A 15,000-nucleotide genomic window follows, 5' to 3' on the forward strand; every position below is an offset into this window, starting at 1 on the left:
GTCACACACACACACACACACACACACACACACACACACACACTCTCTCTTTCTCTATTTGTCACACACACACACACACACACACACACACACACACACACACACACACACACACACACACACACACACACACACACACACACTCTCTCTCTCTATATATTTCTTACACACACACACACACACACACACACACACACACACACACACACACACACACACACACACACACACACACACACACACACACACTCACTCTCTCTTTCTCTATTTGTCACACACACACACACACACACACACACACACACACACACACACACACACACACACACACACACACACACACACACTCTCTCTCTTTCTCTATTTGTCACACACACACACACACACACACACACACACACACACACACACACACACACACACACACACACACACTCTCTCTTTCTCTATTTGTCACACACACACACACACACACACACACACACACACACACACACACACACACACACACACACACACACACACACACACTCTCTCTCTCTTTCTCTATTTGTCACACACACACACACACACACACACACACACACACACACACACACACACACACACACACACACACACACACTCACTCTCTCTCTCTCTATATATTTCTTACACACACACACACACACACACACACACACACACACACACACACACACACACACACACAAACAAACACACTCTCTTTCTCTATTTCTCACACACACACACACACACACACACACACACACACACACACACACACACACACACACACACACACACACACACACACTCTCTTTCTCTATTTCTCACACACACACACACACACACACACACACACACACACACACACACACACACACACACACACACACACACACACACAAGGCTCTTTGTTCTTTCAGGGTCTGTCGCTCCACAGACTCGCATCATCATAATCAATCATCGCTGGATCATGTTTATTCTGTATTATAAGCACAAGCGTTCTCACTCCAGCAGCTTTTGTAGTTTTATCTTATTAAACTGTGGAGAACATGCTTACCTCACACACTTCCCCTAAAATTACAGGAGAAATACAACTTATTATAATTATTAATATTATTATATAATGTATCATGTAATTATGATTATTATTTATTAATATATTAAAAAGAAAACTCTGGACACATTACAGGGTTTTTGTCTTAAGTTGACATTATAATTAGGCTAATTAAAAACACATAATGTTGTGTTGTCTTTATGTATTTTTGTTTGTTGTAGTTTTGGGGTGAAATATGATCTGAATGTTTGATCAGACGTCGTTAAATCTCCATTTAAGATTCACTTGCATTTGTTGTTGAGCTTTTGGTGTTTAAGAGCTGTCAATCAGTGAGCGAGTGTGTGTGTGTGTGTGCTGACTCAGGACTTCAGCGGTGACAGCTGAGTGTGTGAGTGAGTGAGTGAGGGTGTGTGTGTGTGTGTGAGTGAGTGAGGGTGTGTGTGTGAGTGTGTAAGTGTGTGTGTGTGAGTGAGTGAGTGAGGGTGTGTGAGTGTGTGTGTAAGTGTGTGTGTGTGTGTGTGTGTGAGTGAGTGAGTGAGTGAGTGAGGGTGTGTGTGTGTGTGTGTGTGTGTGTAAGTGTGTGTGTGTGAGTGAGTGAGGGTGTGTGTGTGTGTGTGAGTGAGTGTGTGTGAGAGTGAGGGAGTGTGAGTTAGTGAGCTTGTGTGTGTATGTGTGTGAGTGTGTGTGTGTGTGTATGTGAGTGAGTGAATGTGTATTTGAGAGTGTATGTGATTGTGAGTGTGAGTGATTATATGTGTGTGTGAGTAAGTGAGCGTGAGTGTGAGTGAGTATGTGAGTGATTGTGTGTGAGAGTGAGTGTGTGTGTATGTGAGTGAGTCAGTGTGTGTGTGAGTGAATCAGTGTGTGTGTGTGTGTAAGTGAGTGAGTGAGTGTGTGATTGAGAGTGAGAGTGAGAGTGTGTATGTGTGTGTGTGTGTGTGAGTGAGTGAGTGAGTGTGTGTGTGTGATTGTGAGTGAGTGTGTGTGTGTGTGTGTGTGTGTGTGTGTGAGAGTGAGTGTGTGTGAGTGTGTGTGTGAGAGTGAGTGTGTGTGAGTGAGTGAGTGAGTCAGTGTGTGTGTGTGTGTGTATGTGAGTGAGTGTGTGTGTGTGTGTGTGTGTGAGAGAGTGAGTGTGAGTGAGTGACTCAGTGTGTGAGTGAATCAGTATGTGTGTGTGTGTGTGTGTGTGTGTGTGTGTATGGTTTTCACAGGGACATTTGCTGTCGGTTCCTCTTATCTGACTGCAGCAGCTCCTGTGAGCGTCTATCAGACTCGACACTGTGTTTCCATGTGCATTCATTCCCGTCACACACACACACACACACACACACACACACACACACACACACACACACACACACACACACACACACACACACACACACACACACACACACTCTGGTCTCAGCATCTGTCAGTCGGAGAGAGAGCTGATAAGACAGCAGGTACAAGGTCGAGCTCGGCGATAACATGGATCTGGAAATCCCTCTATTCTGCAGTGTGTGTTAGAGTAACGTTTGACCTCGACTTGACCTCGCCGTCCGACTGTCTTTCTCCAGCGAAGCACGAGAGGAGGAGCGTGATCGATCTGCCGAACATCTCCTCTTCTGCTTCACTGAAGAAAGACACTCGGACGGCTTTGAGAAGAACTGAACTGAGAATGATTTCCTGTGAATCGTACGAGAGTTGAAGAAGCTGCTGGTGTAACTGGACCCAGGGTTATTACAACTCTATTAAAAACATCTCAAGCAGTAGAAATGTTGCATACATTTTTTGACAGCATCATTATTATGACTTTGAGAAGTACAATATTAACCTTCATCCTTCCCTCGCACTTTATAACACATCTTTCCCTTGCGGGTCAACATGACCCGAAGCCCTAAAATTTTACTTAATCATTTCGTTTAATTTAGATAATATTTTTTCTATTTTTAATGCAATTTTTTGTTATTTTATTTACCTTTTAATGACTAGATTTGATCAATAAATAATAAATAAATAGTCATTTAAGCTCATTCCTCACATTCTTTCAACTTAAATTCAAAATAACTCACAATTTCATGCATGAACCTTTTAATTCAGCTCTAAATATCTTACATTGTGTGTCTTTGACCTCTTGTGGAAATAAAATAATAATATAAGATGATATTTCATGAGTCTAGATGGGCTTATATCTCTATATGGAGCAAATGAGCTGTTCCTCTGGGTCCTGTCGTGGATATTTTCCCTAAACCTAACTACCTGGGGCGTCTGCACTCGACACCCAACTGATCTTAATATCTCTGGCGTCTGCACTCGACACCAATACCTTAACTCTCTGGCTCTTGCGTCTTCAGTCGACAACTGGCCGAGTTTCTGACTAACTTGCTTCCCTAAACTAGCTTCCTGTTCCTGCGCAGGAATAAATCGACAAACAGACTTCTGCAAATGTCCTTTAAATGCTTTAATCACGGCCAGATCTTCCTGAGCAGTTCTCACTGAATCTCTCCCAAGAAGCAAGGCCGGAGGATCTCAGACAAATTCCATTGAGAATCCCCCCAGAAAACACAAATACAACAGTTTTTATAGAATCAAGAAAACAAATAAGACTAACATGTCACCTTCAATATGATTGGTTCAATTGGATCAAGAGCCCCAACCTTTTCCCTCTGTCACTGGCATAAGCAAACTCTGATCTTGTGACTACTTATCACAAGGTTTTAATGATGACTTCATTTGTTCTAACAGACTGTCTAGTTTAACTTCCCAAAACTGTGTTATTTTTACCCATAGACACATACTCAAAGTCACAAGTTTTTCCCCAAAGAGTTTGGAAACATTAAAAGCATATGCATGTCATTCCTGCAAGAAAAACAAATGTTAGTTGATTAATTAAAGTTGATTAATTAAAATTCATTCACAGTCCTAAAGCCAATTTCTCTTCAGTATATATTCAGATATACATGTAGACATTATACAATCATGTTTTTGGTAAAGTTTGAGCATTTTTAGTTAGAATTTTGAGCATTTTTAGGATTTTCTATGTGAACTGAAGCATTCCTCGCATTCCATTCATTCCTAAGGGAGTCAAAATGGATTAGTTACTTTTAAAATTTCAACCACAAAACTCTTCGAATCCGTTAAATTTTTTTGTGTGTGTATTCGTGGTTCAAGTGCGACAGAAGTCCCAGGATCTTGGACCCTCTGATAAACACTCAATTTTTTAATTTTTTAAAAAATATATGATTTCTGGGTCTAAATCTGTTAAAATTTCAAGTTAAACTGAACTTTTATTTTGTCGGGTTGTGGTGAAGAACTTGTGTGAATCTGACGATAGTTTTCTAAATGTGAATGAAGTGAACTCTAATGTGAGTGTTTGATTGACAGCAGCTCACGAGGTTTGATGTGACGTTCCCGTTTCACGCTCCAGAACTGGAGTAATAACACGGATATGGAGGAAAGTCGAGGCATGAGCGGCTTCCGGAAAACACTGGTGTTATTGATATCTGAAACTGTAGCGGTCGTGAAATGACATCACACTCTCTTCCTTTAAACGATTAAACGAATGAATCACTGTAATCAATCACACACACACTCCTGATTTTATCTGTCAGGAAACAGCATTTCCACGCAGTGTTTTGGACGTTCTGCTTCCGCTGGTCATTATCAGCTGCTCTTCGACATGGAATTAAACAATAGAATTACTCAAGGACACTTAATTTATCTGCACATTACTCATTTGAACGATTCATTTCATTTTGATTTAAAGGGGTGGTTGATTATGATTTGACTTTTCTAACTTTAGTTAGTGTGTAATGTTGCTGTTTGAGCATAAACAACATCTGCAAAGTTACGACGCTCAAAGTTCAGAGCAAAGGAAGATATTTGCTTTTAAAGAAATCACTTTTTAAGGACTACAACAAACGGCTGGTAGAGACTACACCACATTCCTCCCGGGTTAGTGACATCACCAACCCTAGAATTTACATAAACCCCGCCCCCGGAACACGATTTATAGATTATCATGACAGAATATGCTAATCAGTGACTAGAAGATAACTACACATCAGCTTCATAAATTCATCAACTAACCATTCAGAAATGTCCTGTTGCTTCTACATGTTGTCACTTCTTCTTGAGTCTCTCCATCATTGTCTGACTCCGGTTTGAACATAAAAGGCTAAAAGTTTCTGAAATTTTCAGTGTGTGTCTGTGTGAGGTAAAAGGACACGAGCTGTTGAAGCTCCGCCCCCTGTGCCGGGAGCAGCAGCTCATTTGCATTTAAAGGAACAGACACAAAATCTGCGCATTTTTGCTCTCCCTCAAAAAGTGACAATTTTAACATGCGATATAAAAATATCTTGAGCTAAAACTTCACACACACACTCTGGGGACATCAGAGACTTATTTTACATCTTGTGAAAAGGGCATTATACCACCGCTTTAACAACGTAGCAGCAATAATGTCTCGTGGTTCTTTCGGGCAAAGAATTAACTCTGGTCTTTGTTCTGGTTTCAGTTGTTTAGGTCTTGCATGATCAAGAGAGACAAAAGAAAAAGAGGTCTCTGTTGTGATTAAATAAAGTTAAATAAGTTCTTGTTTTTAATATTTGTAACCAATATCACACGAACAAACGTGCTGTTTTCCAGAATATCAGAACGTTTGATAATGATTTTATACAACAATTTAATAAACAGTGAGTTAATAATGAGGTGACGCAATATTGTCAGTTTTTCCTCTATTTTGAGGCACTGCGCGAGTTTTGGTTTCGTTACTGATTGAATCCGTGTTTTTTAACGAATCATTCTAATGAACGACTCAACGACTCACTCAGTCACTTCTGCTTTGCCCCTGAATAAATCAGCCGTTTCGAACGAATCATTTCACTGAATGATTCAATGACTCTCTTGTTAAGGCATTGATTTGCCGCCACCTACTGGTGGTTTTAGTGTCATTTCATTTCAGCTGAGGGACGAAGATTTAATGTTCTTTTATTTGAAACGGCCTCTGAATTGCAAATGCCACCTCTGGTAATCACGTTTTAATCAAGTAGCAATCTAAAAGTGATTTATATGAATGCAACGTGGATCTTGTACGCTTGAAAAATAATTTTATTGTTTTATTTAGTACTTTTATCTTGTTTCCAGTCCAAATATTTAAAAATTCTTGCATCGAGATGCATTTACTAGATGAGTAAAATTACATAAGATATTGTGTCTTGTCTTTTGAGGAAAAAAAAAAATCTAGATTAAGTGAGTTTTTGCTTAAAACAAGCAAAATTATTTGCCAATGGTGTAAGCATAATAATCTTGTTTATGTTTGAATTAAGATTATTTTTCTGACCCCATTGGCAGATAATTTTGCTTTTTTTAAGCAACAACTCACTTAATTTAGATTTATTTCCCCAGAAAACAAGACACAACATCTTATGTCATTTTACTCATCTAGTAAATGCATCATGATTTAAGAATTGGACTGGAAACAAGACAAAAAACTAAGTAAGAAAAGCATTTTCTTGCGCAGTGTAAAAGCATCACAGCACAAAGTGAGTGTGATCTGGAAAGCTATAGTCTCGTCAGTGAACTTGATCTCTTGTGGGTCGTAGTCTAAAAGCCGGTCGCACGTGGGCAGAAACAGGAAAGCCAACAATGACTGTCATGTTATTCAGGAAGGGAAACACCTGCTTCCTTTTCCTGCAAGTGAATCGAATCCAACTTTAGCCACGAACACACAGGAGAACAGAAGCTGGACCTTCAGTGACCAACTATGTTTAGAAATCTGTATTGTGATTGTTCATCCCGCTGGGAGTCCGCAAACACTTCTCATAGAGCACTATTAGCTGCTTTGAAAGAATCTGTTGTGTATAAAGCACTATATAAAAAAAGATAAAAAAAATTATTCACTCTTCAGTTGCTATGCAGCATAGCAACACCCTAGCAACTGCATAGAAACATATCAGAACCTACCCATACCACTTCAGGAACCACATGCCACACTAGCAACCACTCAGAACACCCTAGCAACGGTATAACAATACACAAAAAAACACTCATTATCCTAGCAACCGCATAGCAACACCCTAGCAACAACTTAGGACAAATATATATATACACACACATATAGATATGCCATAGGAAATGCTTAGAACATCCTAGCAAACACATCAACATTTCAAAACACACTCATAATGCCACCCTAGCGCACTAAAAATCACTTATAACACCTTAGCCACTACATAGCAACACCTTAGTGACCACACAGAAACCTTCGCTGCAGTAAAGATAAGCAAACACCCAAGCAACAACCCAGAACACTATAGCAACCTTATGTCAATGCCCCAGCAAACACCTAGAACACCCTAGCAACCACATAGCAACATATCGAAACACACTCATAACAGCAACCACATAGCAACGCCTTAGTAACCATAAACAACCGCATATATATGCCTTAGCAAACACCACATAGCAACACAGTAATAAACATTCATAACACCCTAGCAACCACTCAAAACACCTTAGTGACTATACAGATATACCCTAGTAAACACCTAGAACTCCCTAGAAACCACATAGCAACACACTAAAAACATTCCTAACATCTAGGAAGTCAAACTACCAATGACGAACATCTGCTTTTTTGTGAACATCTGTTTGCCACAGTATTTTTGGAGACTGAGATTGTGTTGTTTTTGTGTTCTCTGTTTCAGGCGTCCCTGTCGTCCCGGTCACCGTCACCAGCCGCAGTCCCAGAGTGGAAGTGCACGAGTTCTCGGGTGAGTGTGTGTGCCGTCGTCATGCAGACGTCAGTGGGACGATGTGCACTAACTCCATGATGTGTGCTTGTCCTCCACAGACGCCGAGCTCTCCTGTGAGTTCAAGACCGAGAAAGAAATGAACCCTCGCATCGAGTGGAAGAAGAAGGACAAAGACGTGTCCTTTGTTTATTATGAAGGACGTTTCGTAGGTAACTGGCGAACTAATGATTTCTTTAATGTCTTGTTGAGGAGAGGTGTGCATATCGACACCCTAGCAACCATGCAGCAAAAACCTAGCAAATGCATAGCAACATATAAACCCCAGCTTATACCACCTCAGGAACTACATAGCAACGCCTTAGCAACCACACCATAGCAGTCAAATATCAAGGCCCTAGCAAACATATAGCAACATGTTAAAAATAACTCATAACACCTCGGCAACCACATAGCAACACCTAAAAACATTCATAACACCCTTAACCACCGCATAGCGACACCCTAGAAATTGCATAGCAACACCCATAACAACCTAGCAACCACTCAGAACACCATCACAACCATTTATCAATGTCCTTGCAAACGCCTAGAGCATCCTAACAACCACATAGCAACAGGCTAAAAATTCACTCATAACTCATCAGCAACCACATAGCAACACCTTAGCAACAACACAGAACACCTTAAGAATTGTATATATATTCCCTAGCAGACACCACCTAGAAACCACATAGCAACACACTAAAAACATTTGTGACACCTTAGCAACACCATAGAAATTGCATAGCAACACTCAAAAAAACACTCATAACACCCTAGCAACCACTCAATACACCATCACAACCATTTATCAATGTCCTAGCAAATGCCTAGAGCATCCTAACAACCACATAGCAACAGGTTAAAAATATCTATATGATTGCTAAGGTTTTCTGTGTTGTTGCTAAGGTGTTGCTATGTGGTTGCTGAGGTGTTATGAGTTATGCCCTAGCAGACACCTCCTAGAAACCACATAGCAACACAAAAAAAACATTAGTAACACTCTAGCAACCACAGAGCCCCATGAGTATCATCAGCATAATAGTGATAATGTATTAAAGAGTAAAGGGCCTAAACCTGAGCCCTGAGGAACACCAGACCTGAACTGATCTCAGACCTGTAACCACCCAAGCCAATGACCTGGGAACACTCAGGAAAACAGGATTTAAACCAGCATGTTTTAATTTTGTATCTTATTATTTTAATGTATTTTTTATTTTATTCTTGTAACATGGTTTGAGATGCAACGTTTAAAGGGGTCATCGGATGCTAAATTCACTTTTATATGGTGTTTGCGTATAAATGTGTCTTTGCAGTGTGTGGACACAACCACCACACAATGAAAAGATCCATTCACTCCTTTTTTTTAATCCTCAAAAAGTCTAAACACTCTCAATAATCAAGCTGTTTGGATTTTCTGAGCAATATGATGTCATAATGCTCATGCTCCGCCCACAACCACTGATGGACTGACCCGTATTAGCATATTTCCTGTATTAGCATATTTTCCTTATTAGCATATTTCCCGTATTAGCATATTTCCGCCCTCAGCCATTTGTATACGTTCCTCAAGTCTTGTGTCGACCCCCCCCCCCCCCCCCCCCCCCCCCCATGGAAGAGAGCAGTTGCTCATTATCATTTAAAGAGACATGCACCGGAACGGGTCGCTGTGAACAGAGCTGTTTTTGAGGAGGTAAAAGCGTGTTGTTTCACACAACCATTGAGGAATTTGAACCAAAGTATGTTACAAACTTTACATGAAGAGCCTAAAGAATCATACCAACGTGTGAAAATTGGGCATCCGATGACCCCTTTAAAGGCGTTATAGAACAAAGTTTGAGCAGTAGAGCGTTGGCGCTTGCAACGCCAAGGTCATGGGTTCGATTCCCAGGGAAAGCAAGAACTGATAAGAATGTAAATGTGTACCCTAAATGCAATGTAAGTCGCTTTGGATAAAAGCGTCTGTCAAATGCATATATGTAAAATGTAAATGTTCTGATCATCATTGTTGTGCAGGGCCGTTCCAGCAGCGTGCTGAGATCCAGGGAGCGACGGTGAAGCTGCTCAGGGTCACTCAGGAGGACGCGGGCGAGTACCGGTGCGAGGTTAGCGCTCCTGCCGACGGCGTCACGCTGGGAGAGACCAACGTCACGCTAAAAGTGCTGGGTAACGCTCGTCTCCACGCTCTCCCCTTACACAACACAAACATATATGGGAATACACTGCAAAATAAATGCGATATATGTGACCCTGGACCACAAAACCAGTCATAAGTCACATGGGTATATTTGTGGCAATGACTGGTATAATTGAGTATAATAGTGGCAAAAATAAGAGGGATTTTTTTGCACCCTCAGATTCCAGATTTTCAAATAGTTGTTTCTCGGCCAAATATTGTCTTTTTTTTTTTTAAATGTTGTAACAAATCATACATCAATGGAAAGCCTATTTATTTAGCTTTCAGATGATGTATAAATCTCAGTGTAAAAAATTTTACCCTTGTGACTGGTTTTGTGGTCCAGGGTCACAAATGGGAAATATATTTTCACACACACACACACACACACACACACACACACACACACACACACACACACACACACACACACACACACACACACACACACACACACACACACACACACACACACACACACACACACACACACACACACACACACACACACACACACACACACACACATGTCTGGTTCACTATCTTTGTGGGGACTCTCCATAGACGTAATGGTTTTTATACCGTACAACCTGTATATTCTGTCCCCTTACACTGACCCTACCCCTAAACCTACCCATCACACACACACACTAACCCTACCCCTAAACCTACCCATCACAGGAAACATTCTGCATTTTTACTTTCTCAAAACAACTCATCCTGTGTGATTTATAAGCCTTTTGAAAAGTGGGGACCGCTGGCTGGTCCCCACAATGTAGGTGATCTCAGGTTTTACTATTCTTATGGGGACATTTGGTCCCCACAATGTAATATAAACAAGGGCACACACACACACACACACACACACACACACACACACTTGTGTGTTTACTGTTGTCTGTGCTGCAGTGCCTCCACACACACACACACACACATACACACACACACACACACACTCACTCACACACACACACTCTCATGTGTTGTCTGTGCTGCAGTGCCTACACACACACATGCCTCTACACACACACACTCACACACACACACACACACACACACACACACACACACACACACACACACACTTGTGTCTTTACTGTTGTCTGTGCTGCAGTGCCTCCACACACACACACACACACACACACACACACACACACACACACACACACACACACACACACACACACACACACTCGTGTGTTTACTGTTGTCTGTGCTGCAGTGCCTACACACACACACACACACACACACAAACACACACACACACACACTCGTGTGTTTACTGTTGTCTGTGCTGCAGTGCCTCCACACACACACACACACACACACACACACACACACACACACACACACACACACACACACACACACACACACACACACACACACACACACACACACACACACACACTCACTCACGTGTTGTGTGTTCTGCAGTGCCTCCTCAAACTCCGGCCTGTGAGGTTCCCAGCTCGGCTCTGACGGGCTCCCTGGTGGAGCTGCGCTGTAGGGACCATCACAGCATCCCCCCCGCCAGCTACACCTGGTTTAAAGACAACCGCGCAATCCCCATCCGCCAGCCCAACGCCAGCTACACCGTCAACGAGTTCACCGGCGTACTGGTCAGCGTCAGCACACTACACACACGCTTCATGCACGTCTTCAGTGTCACATGATCCTTCAGAAATCACTCTAATATGATGATTTGATGCTCAAGAAACATTTATGATTATTATCAGTGTTGAAAACAGTTAATATTTTTGTGGAAACCGTCATACGTTTGATTTTTCAGGATTCTTTGATGAACAGAAAGTTCAACAGCATTTATTTGAAATATAATCTTTTGTAACATTATCATTATGTCCATTTTGATCAGTTTAATGTCTTTGATGAATAAAAGTATTAATTTCTTTAACCAAAACAATCTTACTCCAAACACTTGTAACGTTATACATTATATAAACACATTTTTTTTGTTAGATGTGATTAATTGATTTGACAGCACTCAAACATACAAATCAAAATAAAAGTCAAATCAAATAAAGGCTTTCATGAAAGTATGTCTTGAGATTTAAATATTTAATTGAAGTTTAAAAATGTAAATTAAATTTACAGTTAAATTTGTCAGTAAAATGTCTTTGAACTTTTCTTCTGAATTTATAAGCACTGAATGTACTTCGTTTGAAAGGAAGAATATGTATTTGTATACGTGTATATGTGTATAGGCAAATGAGAAAATAATCACAAAGCGAGTGATTAATCATAAATCTGTTTTAATGTGTGTGTGTGTGTGTGTGTGTGTGTGTGTGTGCCCTTGTTTATATTACATTGTGGGGACCAAATGTCCCCATAAGAATAGTAAAACCTGAGATCACCTACATTGTGGGGACCAGCCAGCGGTCCCCACTTTTCAAAAGGCTTATAAATCACACAGGATGAGTTATTTTGAGAAAGTAAAAATGCAGAATGTTTCCTGTGATGGGTAGGTTTAGGGGTAGGGTTAGTGTGTGTGTGTGATGGGTAGGTTTAGGGGTAGGGTTAGTGTGTGTGTGTGATGGGTAGGTTTAGGGGTAGGGTTAGTGTGTGTGTGTGTGTGATGGGTAGGTTTAGGGATAGGGGCAGTGTAAGGGGATAGAATATACAGTTTGTACGGTATAAAAACCATTACGTCTATGGAGAATCCCCACAAAGATAGTGAACCAGACATGTGTGTGTGTGTGTGTGTGTGTGTGTGTGTGTGTGTGTGTGTGTGTGTGTGTGTGTGTGTGTGTGTGTGTGTGTGACAGACAGTCAGTGTTGTTCAGAGACGCTCGTGTCGGTCTGTCAGCATCAGTTAGTCTGTGTGACACTCAGAGATTCAGAAGAACATGAGGACATTCACTGACACTCACACACACACACACACACACACACACACACACACACACACACACACACACACACACACACACACACACACACACACACACACACACACACACACACACACACATACACACACACACACACACACACACACACACAAACACACACACACACACACACACACCACCATTCTGTGCCTGCTTTCAGCTCAGACTCCACTCTTTAGATCAAAAGTGACATTTATAATGTCACAAAAGATTATATTTCAAATAAATCCTGCTCTGTTGATCTTTCTGTTCATCAAAGAATCCAGAAAAATAACATTTATCACAGTTTCCACAAAAATATGAAACTGTTTTCAACACTGATAATAATCATAAATGTTTCTTGAGCATCAAATCATCATATTAGAGTGATTTCTGAAGGATCATGTGACACTGAAGACTGGAGTAATGATGCTGAACATTCAGCTTTGATCACAGGAATAAATTACACTTTACTGTATATTCACATAGAAAACAGATGATTTACATTATAATAATATTACACTGTTTTTACAGCTTTGATGAGCAGGAGAGACTTCTTTCAAAAACAATTATAACCTGATCACTAGTGTATATACTACATTTAAATGTTTAAATCAGTTTTTTTGTGACTCATTGAGTGAGTGACTCATTAGAGTGATTCATTGAGTGAGTGATTAAGTAGATTGAGTAATTCGTTGAATTAATCATTATTCATAATTCATATCAAGACCTGAAATGAATGTAAAAATATAACTTGAATTGCTTTGGATGAAAGCGTCTGCCAAATGCGTAAATGTAAATGTAAACATTGAGTGAGTGAATCATTAGAGTGAGTCATTAGTGATTCTTTGAGTGAGTGAATCATTAGAGTGATTCATTGAGTGAGTGATTCATTATATTGATTCATTGAGTGAGTGACTCATTAGAGTGATTCATTGAGTGAGTGAATCATTAGAGTGAGTCATTAGTGATTCATTGAGTGAGTGAATCATTAGAGTGATTCATTGAGTGAGTGAATCATTAGAGTGAGTCATTAGTGATTAATTGAGTGAGTGAATCATTAGAGTGATTCATTGAGTGAGTGAATCATTAGAGTGAGTCATTAGTGATTCATTGAGTGAGTGAATCATTAGAGTGATTCATTGAGTGAGTGATTCATTATATTGATTCATTGAGTGAGTGACTCATTAGAGTGATTAATTGAGTGAGTCATTCACTATATTGATTCATTGAGTGAGTGACTCATTAGAGTGATTCAAAGTGACAATTGATGAAGCGGATCCTGATTCCCAATCCGACTGAAGAAGATAAAGCTTTTAGCTGCAATCCTCTAACTAATCCTCTTCTGTACGGATCAGAGCTTCCAGACGGTGAGCCGGGCCGATACGGGTCAGTATCACTGTGAGGCCAAGAACGGCGTGGGCCCCGCGAAGAGCTGCCGGGGGACGCTGATGCAGATCGGTGAGTCAAAGCCGCACGAAAGTGAAGTTACACTCGTCTTTTATTGTGCCGTATATCCGAGCGAAACGCTTCTGGAACAAGAACACATGTGGGCGGGGCTTGATTGTGTCTGTGGGGAATTGATTGGATGGTTGTGGTTTGCTATTGGCTGATGTCATGTGAGTGACAGGTTATAGCCCCGCCCTCGTCATCAGAGAAGAGAAGAGATGCTGCAAGAGGAACTCATTCTGATTCATGATTACCAGGAACATCAATTTAACACAATAATGATGATATAAACTGCAATATTCCATAAAAAATCTGATTGATTTCATGCTGGCTTTAATTATATTTTGGATGCAAATTTGTTCTCAGAATTGAGTTAAACCGAAATTTAAATTGTAAAAATGATATAAAAATAAAGTAAATAAAGGTCTTTTTTTAAATTGTAAAACGTTTTCAGTCAGGGTTATTATCGTTAACTAATACTGACACCATTCAAAACACAGTTTCATTACTTGAAATAAAATAAAATATTATTACGTTTTTTCAAATATATCTTAATAATCTTAATTTCAGCTGTAGTTGCGTGGCAAGATTTACTTATTTTCATTTAGTTTATAAAACTTTTACAAAAGCTAAATAAAATGTCTA

General features: G+C 40.3%; 1 protein-coding gene across 4 annotated transcripts in view; it reads left to right on the top strand.

Moving 5' to 3' along the window:
- Window positions 1-15,000, top strand: part of jam2a (junctional adhesion molecule 2a) — a 20,345-nt gene that overhangs the window by 1,430 nt on the left and 3,915 nt on the right. For all 4 annotated transcript variants that reach the window (XM_084402299.1, XM_084402301.1, XM_084402298.1 and 1 more), the window contains exons 2-6: window positions 7,753-7,818; window positions 7,899-8,009; window positions 9,856-10,005; window positions 11,453-11,637; window positions 14,265-14,367. In XM_084402299.1, the coding sequence (XP_084258425.1) occupies window positions 7,753-7,818; window positions 7,899-8,009; window positions 9,856-10,005; window positions 11,453-11,637; window positions 14,265-14,367 (615 nt within the window). The remainder of the gene's footprint in view (window positions 1-7,752; window positions 7,819-7,898; window positions 8,010-9,855; window positions 10,006-11,452; window positions 11,638-14,264; window positions 14,368-15,000) is intronic.

The sequence above is a fragment of the Rutilus rutilus genome (genome assembly GCF_951802725.1).
Source record: "Rutilus rutilus genome assembly, chromosome: 2".
NCBI classification, from domain to species: Eukaryota; Metazoa; Chordata; class Actinopteri; order Cypriniformes; family Leuciscidae; genus Rutilus; species Rutilus rutilus.